A 24177-nucleotide genomic window follows, 5' to 3' on the forward strand; every position below is an offset into this window, starting at 1 on the left:
CGCTTTAATTCAGTACACCAAGAATTCGCTGGAGATTCAATACCTAAAATGTAGGCAGAAGTTAGAGTCCTAGATTGGGTAGACAGGACCTTGCCTCTGCTTTCTAAATAGAAGTTATGACTGGGATGGGCCAGTGGCTTCTTTCCTAAGATAGTATCCTTACAAGAGGAGGGTCTAGTTAACCTTATAAACCCTAAGCTCAAAGGGTTTTACAGCTACGTGTGGGGTGAAACCTGCTGGGCAGAAGATGAAGGAAGAGACTTGCAGTGTAGCAGCACTCCCCACAGCAGGAAAGACAGTTCCATTTAGAGGAGAGCCACTATGCAGGAATCAATGGTTCCTCACAAAGTGAGGACATGAATATCCCTAAAACTACTGGTGCTGACACAACCATTGTCAGTTCTCAACAGAAATCTAAGAAATCTGGGGGTGCTTTGATGAGTTTTCCAGAGTACAAAGTTATCTTTACCCTCGAGTTTTATTTTTCATCATAATTTACTTTGTATAGTGAGATTTGTTACTGTAAAATTTGATGACTCCTGTTTTTTCCGCTTATATTCTCAGATGTGTACAAGATTTATCTATTCCCTCTTCTCTCCAATGTAGACTTACCTGTCAATATCAGGGCATCTTGAATGGACATTGATCCTTTCTTTCCTTGGCTGAGGTAACAGAGCAGCAGGGGTGAAAGAGGTTGATTCAGCTTCATTTACTTTTTCCTGCTTAGAAAGAAGGCAGTTCTCCCTAACTGAAGTTCCTTTTCCACCTAACTGCATTGTTTGCCAGGGACAGCAGTTTCCTGCATCTTCACTGTAAATGGAATTCCAATCAGTATGTCATCAGGCTAGAAGCAAACCACTGGGTAAACCAATACCAATCAAAGCAGTGCCATGCAGCACAAAGCAGGAACCAGCAGGTGCTGCATTCATTGCATACAGGTATGCTGTTGCCCTAGCAGAGAAGCAGCAAGCACAATATTATCAGATGATCTTTTCCTTGAGTTAAAAATACTCTCTCTAGAGAGGTCACCTCTACCACTAAGGAACGCTTAGGCATTTGGCGTTATGTAAATGTTATTTTTTCCTATTTTTCCATTAATACTAGGAGTTTGCTTTGGAAAAGATGCTGTTGCCACCCATAAATAATTGTATTAAAAGATGCTGTCTAGCAGGGATTAGAAAGTCATAGACATACATTAGTTAAAACATTGACTAACACATTTGTAGGAAGACAACTGTCACATATTTTACAATTTTGTGTATCATACAATATGAAATTAAAGTGAACGCTCTTAGCCTTCCCCTCCTAGTGTAACACACACAAAATTGGTGAAAATCAATTATAAACATCTCTTTTTTGACAGGTCATGACTAGATGGAAGATTGGGGTTTTTTTGTAAATTCAAGGTGGTAATTTACTGACAAGCTAGGGCATTTAAAACGCTCGACTTAAGCAGCTAACCTAAAATTGTCAGGTTCAGTTTTGTTTCTGGGATTTTTTTGTTGTTTTGGCTTTTTTGGGTTTGTTTTTTTTGGTTTTGTGATTTGGTTTTTTTTTGGTGGTTTGGGGTTTTTTTGGTTTTTGCTAGGCACTGTAGAAGGCTCTGGCTCAGGCAATGTAATTTGCCTTTCATAGTCTATCACAAGGCTCATGATTATTTCTTACAACAAAATATTCAGTGCAACAAATTAGTATATTCTGCTGTGTTGGTTGGGCTTCATTCCAATTTCTGCCTTAGTGATGCTGGCTGCCTTCAGCACTGCCAGCACAATAATTATTGCTGCGTTTTCTAGACCTCGTGAAACCAGCAAGGTGATCACCCCCTTGGAACAGCTGGGGATATGAGGTATGAAAAAGAGGAAAGAAATTGCTGCAACTCGTGCTATCTTGCCAGCAAGTGCCACTTGAATGGTGACAGCTATTGGCAGGAATAGGCCTCTGCTGGAGGAGAGCTTGCAGCAGTCCTAGGTTATTATAGCTTGTGCTGCTTCCAAGAGGAGCTTCTGTGGGCACTGAATTAACAAAAGCAAATTGGAAGGTGGGGAAAACAAAGATTCGAAGGCAAACGCGGAAGGGTGGAGGATAAATTCTGACAAGGAAGCAATTTTTGGTTTACTGTATGTGATTGGCTTTCCTTATGAGGAAAAATCCTTCCACAAACACCGTCATGCAGGTTTGTTAGGTTTCTTAGGCAGCCCTCTCCAGCCTTCCTCACAATGGTAAGCTACCAGCTGGTGTCAGGAAATGGATGCTGTTCTTCTTTCAATACAGCAAAATATAATAATTTTTATCAATTTTTTACCATATGAAGAACACAAGGGAAGTTTTAGAAGTCATATTTTACCTATTTAACAGTATTGTCATCATTAAAATACCTTCTGAGAGTGTGCCACTGTGCCTGAGTGCATAGTTTGGGTAAGCAAATGAGTTTAATCCAGGACACAGCACAAGCCTTCAATACACAAAATAATCACCCAGTAAAAATCAGACTTTAGTCTCAAATTAGTTGATGTAAATTATTCTCAGATAAAAGTTTATAACTGCAATAAACATTTATGAAAATTAGCAGACCAATTATATCCAGCTTCAGTATCTCTGCTTCTTTTCCAGTACCACCCTTTCTTTTGGAAATATTTATTCCAAATACATTTTTTCTGGACAATCTACTTCCATGAAAGTGTATATTTTTATGCCATTGTCATCACTACTAACACCTATTTGCTCTATATTATATATCAAGAATTCATCTTGTGTCTTTATTCTTTTGTCAGTGCTTTGCATCTATCCTTTTCCTCATCCCTCACATTTTAACTTTTCAGTATGACAGACTGGAAGGAGAGCTTTGCAACTCACCAAGCTGGAACTTTATAGAAGTTGTGCCTTTTCCTGTGTTTATTAGTTTTTAAGTTAATAAAGCTTGGATGCAAATAGATAGTATTTCAAAAATAATGTATTAAGAGAAGGAAATATGTGCATCCATACATTAATTGGCTACTAAAAAGAGTTCAGCACACCTAATTAGTACATTACTCATTACAGACTAACTTCATATTCGCTGCATTTGTCATAGGCAAAAGAAATTATCAGACTGCTTCTTAATTTTATTGAGGTGTTAGTGTTGGAAAAGCCTAGAGAATGAGACTATAATCCATACTTCTTACTTATATTACAGAGGCTGTGTTTCCAGAGGCAGGTAATAGGTTTTGTATTTCTTCAAAACAGAAAGCTTAGCGTCCCACTCATTTAAACATATTGTTTTACAAAATCAGGAAAAACCCACCCCTTTGTGTTTTTCTTGAAATATTCAATGGGAGGAGCAGTGTCTGACTGACTCACTCTAGCTGTCCATGGGAATTGGAATGACCGAGAGTTTTCCTGTACTGACAATGACAGCACTGAGTGCTTCATATACTGCCTTTTATCCCCCTATAATCGTGTTCCAAAGAAGATTGAATAAAAATGATGAAATATGATGCAAATTATCTGGTTCCAATCTGGTTCTTGAGCTGAATTAAGTATTGAACTAGCCTATGAGAATGCCACATTTTCTTTACAAAATAAAAAAAAAAAAAAAAAGCAAATAAAAAGCTTGATGGTTTGGATAGAAATGTATATTTGTAGAACTGGGTTGTAGACAATAATCAGTGTTTCCCGGCTGCCGTGGAATTTAAAGGTGCTGGACCTGGGAGTTGGGAACACAGGACATCTGGAAGATGCAATGTGAGATCTTGTGCTTCTGCCTTGGATTCTGTGTAGAGACCAGATGACAAATCTGACTCTGAGGTAGATATGTTGCAGAGAGATGCCTTGATTCCTACCACAGTTCTTGGAGTTCCCTAAGGATGGATGGCTTCATACACAGGTAATAGGCAAAGTTCAGCAGGTAGAAACTTTTCTGTCTATAACAGATGTCAGTTATTTTTCTTCCATAAAGTTATCTGCATAGATTAAATATCACTTGTCAGGTGATGCCAAGGCATGAAAACGTAGCAGGTGCTTCAAATATTCTGTGTAGTAATAATGATTACTCCAGTAGAAGCATCTTAAGAGAGAGATTTCTGTAAGGACAGTAAAGTCAGCATTCTGCTTATCCAGGTTTAATTGTGAGATGAGAGATTACAAAGGAGCCCTCTGTGCTGTACAGTTCTGACACAGACTACTTGTCATTCTCTCCCCATGTTGCTTTGTGGACACTTATATGCCTGCATACAAATAAAATCACCAGGACACAATGACTGGTGACCCTAGATTGGCTATTTTCACTTGATGGAGTCCTCTGACACTAAATGCCTGGTTCCTATTATTATGAGACTCCGTCCTGAGGAGATAATGAGTGATTCCTGCCAACTCCACTCAAAATAATTTGGCTAATGAGGTTTCTTACAGGTGTGCCTTTCCTGCTGAGAAATAGAGACTAATTTTTGCTGTTGTTATAGGCTAATTCTTTTTTCAGGTATTAATCCAGAGTTTGTTCTGGACTGAGAATTTTACACAGAAGATAGGTTCAATACCTGAAGATACCTGAGATACTTTCTTCTGTAAATTCCATGACAGCATTATCACATCTTTCTTCAGTTTACAAATGTAATATAATATAATATGAACCAGTGTGTAGAAACTAGTTGTATCTTTTTAAATGAAACCAAGACCTATTTTATTGTTAAATATCTCCATAAAGACAGAAACAATTTGAAAATATTTGATAAGGCTAATCTTTCTGAATTATCTCTGAATGCTTGATTTTGCCTTCAGGCTTTACTGCAGGCCAATTCAGACTATTCAATTATAAATTATTATTAAATCTTAATTCAAAACAAATTTTACATTTAGAATTGATTCAAGATTTCTCAGCAGTGTCGGTAAAAATGAATTCTGCAACCCTAAAGCAAGGTGTGGGTGCCAGTGTGTCGCACTATATTAGGAACAGCGAGGCAGTGCAACACAGACTCTCTGATGGGTTGTACAAGAGAGCAAAGTTTTTTACCCTTGCTCTTTATTTATAGACAGGTCTGAGAAGGTCCGAGAGGTAAAATTCTCATTGGTCATTAAACCAACATATCACCATCATTGGTCAAGTGAAGCACCACCCCTTGACTGTTTCTTGGAAGTAAATAACAAGGATCCTAAACAACACCTGCAAAGCTTGTTGTCTTTCTCCAAGGACTGTTGGGGTTCTTCCTTATACTTTCTCCGGCCAGACTGAGAAGATTGTGTGACTTAGTTTCGCACAGGCTCTGTGTTCCCTGCTTGCTTTTTGCATTTAGCATCCACACCAGTGCTTCGATGTTGTTGCTAGAAGGATGTGAACAGGGGAGAGAAAGATTAAGAGAGAGAGAGATGGAGGGAGAAGTAAGGGTCAGCCAAAGAGATGGAAGGAAACTCCTATGTTGGCAGTGTTTAATTCCCACTGGTGGTCACTAACCCATCTGTCACGATCCCTCCTTTGGCCACAGTCACATCTAACCTTGTTACACCTCCTTGCTGGCACTTGGCAGCTGAGTGTTTTGTGCTATAACATTATCTTTATTTTAAGGTAAAAAAACCTCATAACTTGACCCAATTTGTCAGTTTGAGAGCAAACCACTTTTATGCACCTCTCCCAGAGTTTGGTGGAGTGCAAATATGTCTTATTAAATAATGTGCAAATTGTTATTAAAAGTGTTCATGAACAGGAAATAAAATAGGTTACAGGTATTAAAACTTTTAGTACCTGTTGCTAAATTTCATCCTGTAGCTGAACCACATCCTGTACTATGAGACTTTTTGATACTCTAATGGGTAGAAGAGTTTACATGAGATGGATTTTTAAGGTTTTCTTTCAGACACGCAAAGGGATGTGTTCATACATATCTCCATGTCTTGCTACTGGTGGCCAGCCAGAAGCAAGAAACTCTACTGTCTTAGAGCATACACATATGCACAGACACACATAATTTGCTGCACCCTTATTTTAATATTTGTGATCTAAATTGTGGCATGAACTTAAGGCTCTAACCCATCTAAGCAAGTCATTGGGATTGAGTGTGCAATTGTATGCAAAACGTAGAAACAAATGAACTGGAATGCTCTGTTGCTTTCAAGAGTATTGAAATCTAATGTACTTCACAAATGCTGGATTTTTGTTGTTTTAAACATTAGCAAAAGTGAATTTGGTACAGTAAAAACTATAGCCATTTGAGGCACAATTACCTCTACAATGCTGTGTAGATATGCTTCTCGCTACTACACAACAGCAAACCTACTATAGAAAACTTGTACTCGCCATTTTTTTATTATTCCATGCTCAGTTAGGGAAGGCAGCAATTGAGATTAAGAATGCACTCTGTACATATGGAGAGGTTTGTTGTCCTCAGTAGGTCACAGTGGAAATCCACTTATACACAATACGATGCAGGAATGTGGTCCTGCACAGGATTTTTAAAAACTATGATTACCTTCTTATCAAGTGTGGTGAAGAGCTATTCCTTCTCTCAGCAACGTCATACGGATTAAGCATGGTGGCTTAGTATTTTATATCTGATTCCTCTGAGGAACGAATGGACAAGTGAAAACTAATTCCTTCTTGATTTTGACTTAAATTACCTTGTCTTGACATGGTTTTGATGGTATACATTAGACATGCCGAGAAAAACATTGTGTCTGCAGCTCTTCACAGGACTTCACTTTAATGATGTCTTTTTTTCTTACCAAAAAAAGAAAAAAATTGTTTTTATTTACTCTGCTGTCTTGCAGTAAAAGACCTGACTCACATGCACATGCACACATCCAGATGGGTATGTGTACTTTGTGTAGATTTGACTTTCAAAATATTAATCTGTTTTTCTGCTGGGTGACTGTAGAGAATTTTCTGAGTAACTGGGCCCTCTATCTCAGGATACTATCTGAAATTTTGATGAAAAATTAAATGAACCTCTCTAAGGAATGGCACAAATAAATGCACTCTGTCTCAAAATGATGGAAGTGCTGGAGAAGTGTTAGCTGGGGATATTGTAGTCATCCAGGCAGGCTTCAGCATTAGAAATCATTCATAAGCTAAAGGCCCAAAAATACTTGTATTTATTTGACTCTTTTTAATTTTCTATACCATAGAGCAAGAACTGAAAGTCATTAAAAACTTAAAAGCTAACTTAAAAGCAGAAGAGAATTATTAGATGTGGGCATCTGATACAACACACTTTTGCTGAGGGGTCTTAATGAGTTAGTGATTAGAGCTTAATTTCTTTAGCTCATTCTTAATGTGCACCAATCAATGATATAAACCACGGTTGTTTAATTCCCCTGCACTGTCATTTAAGCTAATACTCTTCCTCCCTTGGAGTTTTCTGAGACCCTGTTACCACCACTCAGCCAGTTGTGTGACCCTGCCCCAGCCCTGGTGTGCTGAGTGCCCATGTGCTGTGTTTGCTGTCCAAGGACCTTGGCTGGCAGGGACTGTGCACATCCTCTTGTGTGTGTCTGCCTAGGTGCACTTTAATTTATATCAGTGCAAAGTCTAGATTCTGTATCATTGTAAAGTAGTCGTGGTTGAGTTTTTTCTCAAGGACCTTTCTGAGCAAAGGCACTTAGTCATTTTCCATTTTAGAGTTTGTGTTATAAATCATCTTTTGACTGGTTTCTCCTTTGTGGTTCCTGTCTTAAATTCTAGTCCAATCATATACTTTAAGAATTATCTCCAAATGTTTTTCATTTTCCTCTGGAAATTCAATTCATAGATCCCTCAAGGTCAGTAACACTGTTAATCTATTAACAACCAGCCTTTGACAAGAATCTGGAAATAGTTTTTGAGCTATGCCAATTTAACAGTATATGGGTTCATTTTATTTTGTATTTATTTTTACAACAGTTATCAGGAGTCTGGAAAAAAAATAATACATTAGTAAAATGGTTGACTTTATTTAAAGTCTTCTGAAATTTTATCAGTGAATACATCAAATAATCTCCCTAAGAAGACAATGTGGTCTTGTGTGGTGGGTGCTTAATTTTTAGCATTAGAACCTGACTGTCCATAACCCTACATTCTGAGTTCACTGCATTATTAGAGGGGAGTTGAATTAAAATATATTTTCGTTTTCTAACCATATGATATGTTTTCATCCAAACCATCCATTTTTGGGCATCCATCCTATCATGGGCAGGAAGACCTTGCACTAGACCACATTTCTGAAAGCCCCATCCAGTCCCATCCTTGAGCTCCAGAGACTGAGTTCCTGACAGTTCTGGGCAACCTCTTCCAATGCCTTGCCACCCTCACAAGAAAAGAGTTTCTTCCTAATATCTAATCTGAACCTATCCTCTTTCAGATTAAAGCCATTTCCCCTTGTCATGTCATTGCATGTTCTTATTAAAAAAATCCCTCTCCAGGCTTGTAAGCCCCTCTTTGCTGCTGGGAGGCTGTTAAAAGGCATCCCTGAAGCCTTCTCTTCTCCAGGCTGAAGATTCCCAGCTCTCTCAGCTGTGTTCATATGAGAGGTCTTCCAGCCCTGTGACCAACTTAGTGGCCTTAGTGGACTTGTTCCAACCAGCCTATGTCTTTCTTGTGGTGGGAGCTGGATGCAGCACTCCAGGTGGAGCCTCACCAGAGAACAGGAGCAGGACAGAATCCCTTCCCTCACCCTGCAGCCCATACTGTTTTTTATGCAGCCTAGGATGGGGTTGGCTTTCTGGGCTTCAAGTGCACATTGCCAGCTCGTGGTTTGCTTCTTGTCCACAAACAATCCCAAGTCTGTCTGCCCAGGGCTGCTCTCAATCCATTCTCTGCACAGTCTGTATTTGGGCTTGGAATTTCCCGAATCTAGGTGGAGGACCTTGCACTTGGCCTTGTTGAACTTTATGAGGTTCACACAAATGGACCTCTCAAGCCAGCCAAGGTCCCTCTGTATGACATCCCTTCCCTCCAGTGTGTCAACTGCACCACACAGCTTGGTGTCATCAGCAAACTTGCTGATGGTGCAAGAAACTCCACTGCTCATGTCAATGACAAAGAATGTTAAAAGTGCCAATACCAGTACCAACCCCTGAGGAAGAAGAAGAAAGAAAGTTCCTTGACTTTAAAGATTAATATTTCTTTTTTAGTTCTTTCCTTTCTCCCTGTAATATCCTTGAAACATCATTAAACATTTGAGGCTAGTAGGTATGATTTGAAGAAGTGCAGTTGTTTAACCAAAAATTTTGAAGTAAAGGAATAAAATGCTTTCAAAATCAGATCTATATATTCTCTTGCTATGTAAGGAAATCCCTTATGATTCTGACATCTGTGGAAGAGGAGGAAGCTACATAATGCTATTTTTAATCGTCTTTGTCACTACTTCGTCCTACTTTCCACTTTTCTCCTTTTAGAAACACAGGCCAAATGAGATTTTTCTAAAAGTACCTCATGTAGAAAGTCTGTATTATATTTATGTTTGTTTGTGGATGAGTTTTATTTTCTCTCAACCTTCATTTCTTTAGGAAGTGGGAATAAAGATCAATTCTGTCCTGTAATTTCCATTTGATAAATCCATGATTCCCATTGCCATGTTTGTGTGATCTTCTAAGGAAGAGTTGCATTTCCACAGCATTTCTTCTGTGCATACCCAACCAGAAAGCTGCCACTTCACATATCCAGCAGTCCCCACACACATCTGATTTATTGAAGTGATATGAGAAAAAATAACAATTCTGCCTGTGGCAAATGAGAGGTAGATATGGACAGAAGCAGTGCAGACTTGACTTTTTCTTCTGTATTTACCCCCTGCCCTGAGTGCCTTGCTTTTTTGGTGTTTACTCACCCCAAGTTCAATATGACCACAAAATCTGAGATTGGTTGCTTGGTACTGAAGGAATTGCTAGTAATGGAAAAAAACCAAGGATTACATGAGTGCGTGAAAAGGAAAGGTTCTTTCAGAACAACATTTATCCAATGCAGTCCCATAAACAAGTTTTGGTGGAACTGCATCTTTCACCAAGACAAGCAAAACAAAGCATTTTGATGCATGACAGCACAGTTTCCTTTTACACAAAAAGTCATGTCAGGGATATGACATTTTCTACTTTTTATTCAATTAACTACCATGCTGCAATTTTCCTCCATAATTGGCATACTTAACTAGATGATCTCCTGCTCTTTGAATGATTTGCATCTTCCCATGTATTATTTTTTGCTTGCTGAATCTCTACAGTTAGTAAGCTAGAAGCATGTACAGTCTAGACTTTTTTTTCTTTTGCTTTGCTATTCTCATTTACTCCTTGTTTATCTGATGAAAATATGAGCTCTCTGCTCAGAGAGAACATTTTCCCTTTGTTACCTGTTTAACAGCACTTAAGTGTAACAGGGCTTTTCCTGGTACACCTAATTGACTTCACACTGACCTACATAAAATTGCTTCATGCCACATGTTGGCCTTTTTTTTTAATATAAATTACTGTGTCTGTAGTCAAGGAAATATTTCTTAATGATAAGGTTAGCACAGGCAATCTGAGTTTTCATGAAGTTCCTAATACAGCTTGATCTTCCTTTTATTTCTTCATCCCACTTTCACCATTAGACCTGTTTTGGGATTCTGGGAACTCTTCTGTGGCTTCTCCCTCTCCCTAGGGAGAGATAGGATAGCAAAAATCAGTTCAGAAAGATTTTGGATAATGTGGGAACAGAATTTCTTTCAATAAATATGTAAAATATAGTGGTAGTCAAAATACTAATGCTGGCTATAAGCAGGATGCATTGTGTGAAAGGGGTCTTTGTTGAAAAGAGAAATTCAATGTTTGACATGACACCTGAACACTCAAATTTGAAATTACATGACTGACAAACTTTCTCAGGATTATTTTGGCAGTCTCCATCTCAAAGTTCAACAAATGTCAGTACATAGTATATAATTAACAGCCTTTTAACATTTGCAATGCTGATGTAAATGTAGGCTGTTTTTTAATGAAAAGTTTTCTTGCTTAATTTCAAAAAGTGTTGATATAATGGTAGACTGTGGCATGAAAATTTAAAAATTCTCCCATAGATGTATCATACAAGAGCAGTGGTTAATTACTCATTTAGTACTTGATCTCAAAAGATGTTATTTTTTAAATTAACAGAGTGGTTGGCACATACACCTAATTCAGTTCACCCGCAGCATAGCATAAACTCAGTAAATAGACACCTGTCATTTAATTTAATCAATTTCTTGGCTTTTTAATCAAGAAATGACCACCTGCTCTCCTTCCTTCCTTCCTTCCTTCCTTCCTTCCTTCCTTCCTTCCTTCCTTCCTTCCTTCCTTCCTTCCTTCCTTCCTTCCTTCCTTCCTTCCTTCCTTCCTTCCTTCCTTCCTTCCTTCCTTCCTTCCTTCCTTCCTTCCTTCCTTCCTTCCTTCCTTCCTTCCTTCCTTCCTTCCTTCCTTCCTTCCTTCCTTCCTTCCTTCCTTCCTTCCTTCCTTCCTTCCTTCCTTCCTTCCTTCCTTCCTTCCTTCCTTCCTTCCTTCCTTCCTTCCTTCCTTCCTTCCTTCCTTCCTTCCTTCCTTCCTTCCTTCCTTCCTGCCTGCCTGCCTGCCTGCCTGCCTTCCTGCCTTCTTGCCTTCCTGCCTTCCTTCCTCCCTCCCTGCCTCTCTCTTTCTCTCTCTTTCTCTCTGCCTGCCTATCTTTCTGCCTGCCTGCCTGTCTGTCTTTCCTTCTCTCCTTCTCTTTCTCTTTTTTTTTTTCCTCTTCTTTCCTTTCTCTTTTTTTTTTTTTTTCTTTTTTTTTTTTTTTTGGTGTGTGTGTGTGGTGTTTACATTGCTGTTATTTTAATTATCATTAAGAATTATATATTTTTATTTTATTTTCATTATTCACATTTTCATTAAGTTCATCATTTCACCGTTCCAGTTAGTGAAATTGTTGGAATGCTGTCAAAGAAACTCCTAGATCTAAATTCACTTCACCATTGCACTGCCTTCTAATATTAACATAAATATTTTTTGTCAAAACATGTCATTCTACTACAGTTTGGGCTACAGTACTGTATTTTTACCTCATGTCAAAACACCAGTTAAGGACACCTGCTAATGGAATTATGAAATTATTTCTACTGCTACTATTAGAAAGGCATTTTTTCTAATATCTGATCTACCTGTTTGGAATGGTATTGCTTATTAACAGTAATCATCAGCCTGGGATTGTTCCTCAACCGATTTTTAAAATATTTATTAGCAGTCTTGGGGGAGTTAATACTTTAGCTGATGTTTGTGACAATAGAAGAAGGTAAACTAGAGTCATTATCAGTAGAAACAGGTCAAAAATTTGTGTGTATTTAGTTACAGGTAAAAGCCCACTGACCGAATAGTTGGGATAGAGAAAAGAGAGATAAATCAAAATACTAGGAAGTCTTGGAAGAGTCAGGACCAGGCTAAAGGATGGTGTTGTGAATGGAACAATGTAGCTGAGAAGATGTCATAAACCTATCACTTATTTTTAGCACTGATACCTTAAAACATTGTAGCATTTGCTGTTGTATGTAACGAAGTGATTTGTGTTTCTTCTCCTGCAAACATACCATTCTAGTGAGCAATTTTGTATCTTGGTAGAATATAACTCAGTAACCAGTGAGAAGTGCACCTTTCATTAAAACAAGAGGGGGAAATATTTCAAACTGAACTTATTTTACTGCTGACAAGTTTTTTCTTTAACTCAGAGTTACTGTCTTCGATATGGCAAGGGGAAATACCTTCATATATGTTTTCCGGTTTGTTCTAATCTATTTATGCTTTTGCTTTTTAATCATAGGTTTCTGTGCTCGAGAGGCAGATATTTGACTTCCTTGGTTATCAGTGGGCACCCATCCTCGCAAATTTTATACACATTATTATAGTCATACTTGGCTTATTTGGAACCATCCAGTATAGACCTCGTTACATAACAGGAGTGAGTATTTAATTTCATTTATTTACTTTGTGTGCATGTGAAAAAAAAACCAAACAGAAAAGTGGTCCAAACTGCATCGTTCATAGAGCAAATAGAAATCTTATCTTGGTTTAATTTTCTTCTGTAACATTTTACATTTACTTACTGTGCTTTTGGGACACCTGCAATAATCAACTGGTAACACTTTACAGAAGTTAAAAGTCAATATGATCATTAACTGCATGACAATATAAACTTTCAGGTGGAGTCTGCTTAACGAATTACAATGTCTTCAGTATTAGGGGAATCTAGAGCTAGTCTAAATGTTAGCCATGACTTTCCTAGATATATTGGACCTCCCCAGCAGAGGCATGGTTCATTATAGTTACTCAATATTCTTATTAACTACTGTTGCTAGAGTGCTTATCTGTTATGTACATGCCTCCTAGAATTTATAATCCAACCTGAAAGCGAGGTATGATGACATGGTAAGAAATAATGGACTGAAGGTTCCAGTATGAAAATAAGGATTTGGACACTAATTAATATTTTTAATCCATTTCTTTCCTTACTCAGCCACCCCTTACAGACAGATGTAGTACATCTGTACTCTCTGTCACAATGCAGTATTAATTAAATCCTTATTTCATACTGTGGGTTTGTGGGGTTTTTGCCTTTTTTACTTCTACAAAGAAAGAGTAACAGCAACTCTGAAAACTATAATTCAGAATACCTTTTGTTAGATTTTCTAACAATATTACTGTCAAAATTGGCTATTAATTCACATAAAGTTTTTATATATTTCAGACACAAGAGTTGAAAAATTTTCCCATACACAACCATAGTTTCATGTCAGGTGAATGACAAGGGGATCTTAAAACAGTAGAATGTCTTGTGTTGGAAGGAACCTTAAAGACCACCTGATTTCCAGCCTGGCAGGGGCACCTTTCAGTAGACCAGATTGCTTTAAACTCCATTTCAACCTGGTCTTAAACCCTTCTGGGGATGGGGCATCCACAACTTCTCTGGACAACGTGTTCTAGTATCTCACCAGCCTCACAGTGAAGATTTCCTGATATCTAATCTAAACCTACTCTTTAGTTTACTCTTTCAGTCTATAAGCCATTACCCCTTGCCTCCGTTAACTCCACAGAATGTGTGCCCATTTCTGCAATCTCTCTCTCTTAACTGTTCCCTCATATACCAGCAGTCACTCAGAATATAGAAAGATTTTGCTTTTAACCCTCTGCTACCATCCATATTACATTACTGTGATGCTTGGAGAAATACATTAACATTTGTGTCTGTGTTTCTGTCTCTGTGATCTCCTACATGCAGAATATTTGTATCCACATGTGCATTGCATTTATGCATGCACACAATTTAATATATTCAAAAAAATTTACTATCAACATTGAAAAGTACATTGAAAGCCTTAAATATTTAGTTTTTCCTCAAGTTACAACACTGACATTCATGTGAATTGGAGTTTCCTTTCATTTCTGGTACTTTGACCAGTACTAAAGACTTGAAAATAAAACTGCAAAATTCAAGTATCCATTAAAGAAAAAGGGTTAAATGTTCCATCCCAAGACTAACTACTCTGTGGCATAAAACAGAGCCTGAGCATAAAATGCATAGCTGAGCTAAGCAAAAAGTTAGATTTAAACTTAAATTCCTACTAATTTTCACATACATCTTTCTTAGAGCTCACCCCAACATCATAGCCCATCTGGCTTTGTGAGTTTGCCTCTCTGCATCATCATTGATTTGGATAGAGATAATCTAAGATTGAGCTCTCTTGCTCTGAGTTTATAAAAGACACCTGAATGTGCCAGTTATCACAGACTGATTGAATAAGAAGACAGTGATAAAAAATTCATCCTTTATTTATCTGGAGCAACAGAGGAGCTCTGTGGCCCACAATACAAAAAAGACATGGACCGATTAGAGCAAGTCCAGAGGAGAGCCGTGAAAACAGTCAGTGGGTTACAGCATCTCTCCTCTGGAGACTGGCTGGGAGAGTTGGAATTGCTCAGCCTGCAGAAGAGAAAGCTCTGGGCAAACCTATTGTAGCCTTTCAATATATAAAGAGGACTTATAAGAAAGATATAGAAAGATAGAGAAGATCTTGGTAGATCACTACCAGGGCCTGTAGTGACAGAAAAAGGAACAATAGGTTTAAACTGAAAGTAGGCAGGGTTAGATTGAACATAAGGAAGAAAATGTTTACTATGAGGATGGCAAGAAACTGAAACAGATCAGCCGGAGAGTTTGTGTATGCCCCATCCTGGGAAGTGTTCAAGGCCTTGTTGGATAAGGCTTTGAAAAGCTTAATCTTGAGAAAAATATCCATGCCCATGGCAGGAGATTAAAGGATTTTTAAAGGTCCACTTCAAACTTATACCTGGTCACATTAAGTCTGGGAGAAAAGGTCAGATTATTAGTAGTACATTACTTAACGTGTAATTGCCGATATGCATGTAAAAAAAACACAAAACAAAGGAGAAAGAGGCAATTACCTTATGTCTGAGCTTCTTGCAGCATCATCAGTCTGCCAAACCATTCGGTTCCAGAGAGTACAGTTTATTTAATCTATGTTTTTCTAAAGACTAGACATGGTCCATCGTTCAGCACACCTAGAGGGATTGACTTAATGTCTGATATGACAAGTGCCCCTGACTCTACCAATTCAGATTTGGAGTATTTCTGTTGCAAATTGAAATTTATTACCTTCCTTTTTTTAAAAAATGTTTCAACTAGTGTATGAAAATGTGCAATAGTTCATCTCCCACATGTACATACCAGGATACTATCCAACAACTGTAATCGTGCCATGGGAAATTGTAAAGCCTCTGGCTACCTTTCTGAATTTTAAAGACAGTAGGACAGTCTCCATATGGTGAATGATTTGGAAAGGATTTTTGGTGAGAAAACATTTCAGAAGACTTTTTGCTAAATCTTGTTAAGAGTAACAATTTTCAGATAAAACCATTATTTATAATAAAAATATTCTTATGTCTATTCTTAATAAGTGAGTTCTGGCATTAATACGCCTTATTGACATATTTCAATTTATCTTCCAGATAGTGTTTTATTTATAACAAGAAAGTGTGTGTACTCAAGCTCAGTACAAAAATTGTTATAAAACATATTTTCACAGAACCACAGAATAGGTAAGGTTAGAAGGGACAGCAGTGGATCATCTGGTCCAACTTCCCTGCTCAACCAGGGTCATCTTAGAGCACATGGCACAGGATTGCATCCAGACAGTTCTTGGATATCTCCAGTGAGGGAGACTCCACAACCTCTCTGGGCAACCTGTTCTAGTGCTCATTCACCTGATCAGTAAATAAAATCTTCCTCTTGTTTTACTTCCATTTTCTTTAAGGGCTGATAGGGAAAATATATATATATATACATATATATGTGTAAAGTCATTTAATAAAAAGGATGATGAAATTAAATGGAATGGTCATTGTGCATTCTCGTCAGCCTGCAAGACAAAAAATTTTGAAGTCTGTGATGTCAGACTGCTACCTGAATCTGCTCTCTGTAAAAGGTTTTCTTAGGAAGAACTTTTCCATTCTGAGACAAACCATTCAGTGCTTCAGTTTCTTTGTACTTACATGATACTTTACTGTGTTGCAACTGAAATGTAGACATTTATTTATAGAAGGAGGCACACAGACACAGAAATTACTTCTCTGCTCTACACAACTTTTCAGAGCAAATGATAATTTGGGAACATAAGCAATAATTTTCTGCATAATCATTTTGAGCTAATGCCCAATAATATTATAAGTACAATTAAGTAAATGACCTTGAACATTTTAGTAGTAGCTCTGTCTGGTGGCTGTCACAGGAGGCTGTGAATCAAGATACTGATTCTGTTTCAAACTGTGCCATTAGAAAGATGATTTGTTTGTTCAAGTTTGTTCAAGCACACATAATATTCTTCAGTTTCTTCCTTGATTCAGTAGTTTATAATGGATGATAACTAATGGGAATGGGTTTTTTTCTGTAGTTGATAGGATCCTAGAACCATAGAATGTGCTGAGCTGGAAGGAACTCATCAGGATCAACTCAATGACTGAAACTTCTGGCCCTGCATAAGACACCCCAAGACTCACACTGTGCTTGAGAGCACTGTCCAAATGCTTCCTGAACTCAGACAGGCTTGGTGCTGTGACCACTTCCCTGGGGAGTCTGCTCCAGTGCTCAGCCACCCTATGGGTGGAAAACCTTTTTCTGATATCCAGCCTAAACTTTCCCTGTTTCAGCTTTATGCCATTTCCTCAAGTCCTGTCACTGGTCACCAGAGAGAAGAGATCAATGCCTGTTCCTCCTCTTCCCCTTGTGAGGATGTTGAAGACTAAAATGAAATCTCTCTTTCCCTTCAGTTTCCTATTTTCTAGGATGAGCAAATCAAGTGATCTCATCCCCTCTTCATAATGGGCTCCAGACCCTTCCCCATATCTCATGTCACCCTTTTGGATGTTCTTTAATAGATCAAGGTCTCTTCTATATGGTTGCACCTCAAACTGGAACCCCAAAAAGCAGGATTTTCCCCTCATGAAGCTCTGCTGGCTGCAAGTGATGACTGCATTGTCCCCCAGCATTTTTCAATACCTTCCAGAACAATACCTTCCATGATTTTACCGGACACTGAAGTGAGACTGACAGACATGTAGTTTCCAGGGTCCTACTTCTTGCTCTTTTGAAAAATGGGACAATATTAGCTAGCTCCCAGTCAACTGGAAGTCAACTTTTCTGGATTCCCAAGACCACTCAAAAATCATCCAGGGGGGCTTTGCAGTGTCATCAGCAATTTGAGGAATCTGGATGAATCCAGTCAGGCCCCATAGATTTGTAGGGATCCAGCTGGAGTAGCAGATGCAACAAAAGTTCAGGATCCATTGGCAGCTGATCATTCTCACAGTCATGGTTCTCCAGCTCAGAGCACTGAGACCCTTTTGGTCCATCCTCCATGCTGAAGACAGAGGGAATGAATGCATGAAACACTCCTGTCTTGTCTCTGTCCCTTGTTTAGGTGTTCAGACCTATATATTCATTTTTCTATTTCAATGTATTTAGTTAGTGAATTAATTCTTTCCAATACTCACATTTCTTTGCAATTTGAGTAACAAAGAGTTAGCTGTTGTATGTACTATATTTCAGAGAAGACCAGCCCCTTAGACTTGTATTTCTGTCACAAATGGGCTTGAAGAAACAGAATTTATTTCCTGCAACTATCACTAATACAAGCAACAGAATGATTAAGTTTTAGGATATTCTGTCACTCTATTTACTAAAGTCTTTGCTGAATGTGAGGTAGAAAGGAAGCTAAATGAGCCTGAAGTAAATCCACTTAAAACTGGAAATGGCAGTAGTATGAAACATTTTTCATTATCCATGCTGTTCTCAGTGTAAAAATTTCCAGGATTTATTTGTTTCGCTCAGGTTGAAAGTAGTGTGATGCAAGGTGATTTATATTTTAGTACTTACAAGCCAGATCAACCAGGAAGTGGGTGACCACAGTTATATTTCCATGTTAGTAGAAAAATCTGTGTCACTGAAAACTTAAGTAATTACTAAAATGTCAGGAGTAATCCAAATATACACCTACCCACTGAAAAAGTTAAACAAGAGAGGTATCTCAGGGATAAGCAATGAAAGATAATGTTGACAGAGTAGTAATTTCCCTAGATTAAGTAGAATTCCAGGAATTAAACTTCACATGTGCCTTAAACAGGGAGGACAAAACAGCTATTTTTTTTGAGAACTGCATGTGTATTGAGATGTTCTTACATTTGGGTAGGAAAAGTGGAGATCATCACCCATTAGTTTCAATTGGCCGTATCATAAGCACACTGCCATTACGTTTTCAATCAGAAAAATCAAAAATATTCAGAAAATACAAACTCTGCAAGATCAAGGAGGTGATAGCAACCGCTAAAGTGGCCATTTTGGAAAGCTCTGCCTACATCCAAATAGAACAAATGCTCAGGCGAAATTTTAACAAAATAGTTATGGAAATAGTTTTCCTTCAACTGAAGGAAAACCAGATGAGTTTTTAAAAGCAGAATTATATCTAGTCATCAATTAACAGTGACTAAAGTATTAGTGGTCACTGTGCCTCAGGAAATATAAAGAAAAAACATTTTTTGCTAATCCTTCTCTTGGTGAAAAACCTATGAATGATAGAATCATTAAGAGTGGAAACAATCTCTGTTATCATTGAGTCCCACCATTAGCCTAACACGGCCAGACCCACCACTGAGCCATCTCCCTGAGCACCATATTTACAAGTTTTCTTTGAATACTTTCAGGGATGAGGGAATAGAATATTGTTTTAGGATCCCTATAAACTCCCAAATTAAAGAGGAGATAAATCAAGGGAGAAACAGCACACATATAGCTAGTTGGTAGAGATAGTTAACTACAATAAACATTTCTCTGAAACATTTTGTCTGCTGAAGTAAACAAAGAAATAAAGTTGCTAAAACTATAATGAAGCATATGATTGCATTGAAGGAAATAATAGCTTTGAAGTGCAAAATTTGTGACCAAGAGGATGAGGACAAAGGAAAAATACAAACTAAAACTAGAAAACTTAAAAGATCACTAGTAAACTTTGCAGAAACATGTTTGGGACACTGGTAAAACTCCATAACATGAATCAAGACTTACAGTGATGGAGAATCCTCCTCAGCCCTGAATTAGTTTTTTTTTCATTCATGGTTTAATTTTTCTTATGCCAGATAAACTGATGCTAGTGAAACACTGGTATTTTATGGTGTACTAATTTCTGCATCCGGGCATTTTTTTAAATGCTTTCCATGCCATAAATAGCAGCATGAATTCTCCTTAGCATTTTCCATGATAAGCATTTAATATGTTAACATTCTTTTTATTCCAGAATTTATACTTAATATTTTGGTTGAAGAATGCTTGCTGTTTGTCAAAGCTCTTCTTAAAAAATATTCTTTATTCTGGTCACCTTTTCAGTAGTCCTTTCTCAGGTCTTGTCAGTGTTTTCTGAAATATTTCCATGTTCAGAAATACCTGGAACAAGTAACTGTTGCAGCTTTTTTCTCTTAAATTTTTTCATAAAAGATTAGTGACACAATTTGGATACCAAAGAAGAGTAGAGTTTGATTCTTTATATAGTCTGTCCTTTTACTACTGAAGCTACCTCCATACAAATGACCTTTGTAAACTTGGCTAACTGTTATTTTATTGGAGGATTTTGCTCACTTCTGGGAGATGCTGTGAAAAATCAGTAGGGATGTAAGTAGAAGACTGCCCTTTGGACTTTGAACAACATATGCTGAAAGAGATTTTGATTCACGGGGAAGTATGCTGTTTAATAGAGTGCTTCTGCTGCTGTTGTGTTAAAAGACTAGATTTTAGTATGTTGTGGATTCAAATGTACTTTAATTTATATTTAAAAGGACAGGCTCAGCAGTTTACTTTTGTAACTGAATCTAACCTGCTTTAGGGTAGGGAGGGGAATGTGAAGGGAGTAGAAGTTTGTGAATAGCTGGCTGATCAGTGTCATAGCACTAATCCATATTTTTAGTCTAATGGCTAACAGACATACAGAACTTGATCAAACAAAAGCTTAAGTATCCCAGTGTTCAAAAAGTAATTTTTTCTGTATGCTTACCAGTTGGGTTTTGGGTAGAATATTAAATACAAGTTTAAAACAAAAGTGTTTGTTGTTTTTTTTTTACCTAATAATCAGTCCAGAAAGTCAGTCACAGATTTGATGACCCTGGTCTTTTGACATCTCCTTTTAGATATATCTTGATAACTTGCAAAATATCTCAATGGATTTCAAATTCTTAAGCCCTGGAGATTCAGCTAAGCCTTGAATAAATATGTTCAAGAATCACTTCCAGTATAATATTATACAGAGTGCATCTGTCTTGACTGTATTGAGGTAGATGAAAAAAGACAGTCTACGGTAAATTTCTCTGCATTTTCTGTCTTTTTCTTGGCTCTTGATTTTAAACTTTTCATGTTATTTAGGATAGAGGGGTTTTTTTGTTTTTTTTTTTTGTTTGTTTGTTTGGTTTTGGTTTTTTTTTTGTATAATTGTCTGGGTTAAGTTTGGCTTCTTTCATCTGCTCTCTTCACTGGGACTTATTTAGGTGTAAGGCAGTGAGGGTACCAATAATTAATCTAAAGAAAATTATGTAAAGGATGGCTTTTCTTTAAAAAGTGTAAAATATTCTTGCAAGAGTATTCAGACTGTTAATCTCCCAGCCCTAGGAAAGCACAAGGGGAAAAAAAAATAATAAGCCACAAAACTCCTGCTGATCAGAGAACTAGCCAAGACATAAAAAGGATTTTTTCCCAGATAAGAGCTCCTTATTCTCCAGTTCCTCTAAGTTTTGTGTAGGACATTACTTTCTCAGGAGTTCCCTGCTGTCAGAAAACTGACCTCTAAAAAGCAAAGAAAAAACTGCCAGACTCCAAGAGGCTTTTTAAAACGCAATCATTTTGAAAACACAATATACTCTTCTTACTTATTTGAGCATGAAATCTATTAGGTTCTTAGAACCACTGATTCCTGAAAATAAATTTGATATATTTTCAGAAAATATGATTAAAGACACTCTGGACAAGACTCCAGTACAGAAATTATTGAGTAGTTCTGCATGGAGTTTTGTTTTCTTTCAGACTGAAATGCACTTTCCCTAATTTTTAGAGTGTTTTTTAAGTTTTCCATTATAAAAAAAATTCCTTTTAAAGACACTTAGCTAATACTTTTTGAAGTTTCTTAAAGTGATTAAAATGTTGATTATTAGAATATGAAATATTATAATTTGCATCATATAATTAAGTGCAGCTTTGGTTCCCAGGAAATTTTATTTAGAACCTGTTCAGTGCAGGAAAATGACTGATAATTTTAATTTAAGTCCAGACTTACTGCTCTCATGAAAGGTTTGACTGGTGTAGAATTCAGGTACATTCATCCTTTCCTACAGCTTTTATCCCCTTACAATGAACTGTATTCACATTTAAAAAGTAGCCATTCAAAATGGCTCTCCCTCTCACATTCCACAGAAAAGGAAGATGGTTTTCTAGGAAGTCACCACTGAGAAGTTCCATGTAGAGCTGAAAATAACATATAACAAATATTGTATTTTGTTTGCATTCAACCCAGAGAGCTCGCCATGGAAAATTGAAAATATGAAGTTCCTCTGCATTTCATTTTGTTTCTTTAGAATAACTCCTCTGTTTTGTCACCATAATGAGTGCATTTTATTCTGCGGTGGAGTCTGTGCTTCATTTTGATTGGTTTTTTTCTCTTTAGAAGAACTAGCAACCCTTTGTGCTAAAATAATGTCTAATTGGCACTTTAGTTGAAATACTATAAAGAGCATGAAGAATGAATGACTTAGCTGATGAAGATAAACAGATATGTAGAGGAAAAGATTAGAGATGAAATCCATGGGGTTTGCTACCTCTACCTAAACTGCAGTGGAAAGCATTAAAATTCTCTTAAGCATCAAATAGCCCTGGCCAGCTAGACATAATTAAAAATCAAGCAAGGATAAGGTAATGTTTCCACTGCTCTGAGATGACCTCTGTAATTCAGTGCTGAATATTTTTCTTTATCTAGCATAATCAGGTTTCCTTGTATTTCCCAGATTTACTCCTATATTTGTTACTATGGATTTTCGTATTGTTTATTTAGTATTTTTTCCTAGCTGGTGTACATCAATTATGCTGACATTTGCTTGTCTAAAAGGTTATAGCTCTTTTTAGCTTTTATGTGTTTATAGCATGCATTTATGTCTGTCCACTTCAGAGCTTTTAATGTCTCTGTCTTTGTGTCACGCTGCTGGAGTAGGGAAGTATTCCCCCACACTGCTTTAATACGTGGGAGCTGAAACATTAAAATCTGAGATGTTTTCTCATTATCAGATGACAGGCTGTGACAGATAATCATGTGAATCCATTTTTCTCAAGTTACAAGCCAGTGTTTCACTCAGTGCATCCAGCAAACATAGGGATGCCAGAAACTCTCTATAAAGTCTAGGAATAAAGACTGGAATCACAGTTACCTAACAGAGTGGATTACTTCTGTGAGAAAAATATTAAATAAATAAAACAGCCTTTGGACAGTATCTCTCTGTCCCAGCTGTCAGCTATGCCCCATATAACCACTCCCTTCTGCTGGGATCAGGATGAGAATTGAAAGGGTGAAAGTGAGAAAACTCGCTGTTTGTGATGAAGAGTTTAAGAGATTTAACAAAATCTGCACATGTAAACAAAGCAAAACAATGAATTCATTTGCTGCTTCCCATGTACAGACAGGAGTTCAGCCATTCCCAGGAAAGCAAGGCTCCATCATGCCTAACAATTATTTGGGAAGACAAATGCCATCTCTCCAAACATTCCTCTCTTCCTCTCCCTTCCCTCCCCTTTATATACTGAGCATGATGTCATACGGCATGGAATGTTCCCAGGATCATTGGGGTTGGCTGTCCTGTCTGTGTCCCTTCCCAGCTTCTTGTGCACTCCCAGCCTCCCTGCTGGTGGTGTGAGGTGAGAGGCAGAAAAGGCCTTGACAGGCTGCAAGCACTGCCCAGCAAGAACAAGAACAGTGTTTATATTATGAACACTGTTTTCAGCACCAACTCTAAACATAGTTTCCTACCAGCTACTTTGAAGAAAACTATCCCAGACAAAGCTGGTACATTCTTTCAGCCAGGGAAAAGTTGCTGATGGCCAAACCTGTCTTTGTGATAACTCTTTTGTCAAACTTGGTGGCTGTTGCAATGGCTACTGGTATCCCTTGCTGCACTCCTTCCAAAAGACTAATATATTTTAATTAACAGCTTATAGCACAGTGAAATATACATTAGAAAAGAACAGGAAACATTGCCTTTAGTCCAAACTACCTGCTCAAATCTCACATTCCTCTGTTGTGCTGCATCTCTTTTGCAGCTGACTCCTGGCTCTGGGCTTGTTGTGGAATACCATCACAGAACAGCAGCTCTGCTGCTGCTCCTCTTTCTATTCCAGCTCTTTCTGTACTTCTATGTCTCCCTCCAATCTCTTGACCTTGATTCAATTGCTAATCCATACATGTATATTTGAAGTGGCATTGTGGCATCATGTAGCTAAAATGAAGATTTAGCTTTAAATTAATGTTGCTTTTATTTTTTTATATTTTTTATTTTTTTATTTTTAATTTAAATTGAAGTCTGAGCAGCACTGCTTACCAGTACTGTACTGAAACCAGGTTCTTCTGGCCAACTGATTACAGCTTATGCAATCTTAGTAATTTGAGTGAAGCTGACTTTAGTCAT

The 24177-nt window shown here is 37.5% G+C and overlaps 1 protein-coding gene across 1 annotated transcript in view; it reads left to right on the forward strand.

The window, feature by feature from the left end:
* The window catches only part of NKAIN2 (sodium/potassium transporting ATPase interacting 2), a 526876-nt gene that overhangs the window by 226581 nt on the left and 276118 nt on the right, over window positions 1-24177 (forward strand). Inside the window, exon 2 of the mRNA XM_058835423.1 lies at window positions 12728-12865. Coding sequence (XP_058691406.1) covers window positions 12728-12865 — 138 coding nt within the window. The remainder of the gene's footprint in view (window positions 1-12727; window positions 12866-24177) is intronic.

Source organism: Poecile atricapillus, chromosome 3, assembly GCF_030490865.1.
Source record: "Poecile atricapillus isolate bPoeAtr1 chromosome 3, bPoeAtr1.hap1, whole genome shotgun sequence".
NCBI classification, from domain to species: domain Eukaryota; kingdom Metazoa; phylum Chordata; class Aves; order Passeriformes; family Paridae; genus Poecile; species Poecile atricapillus.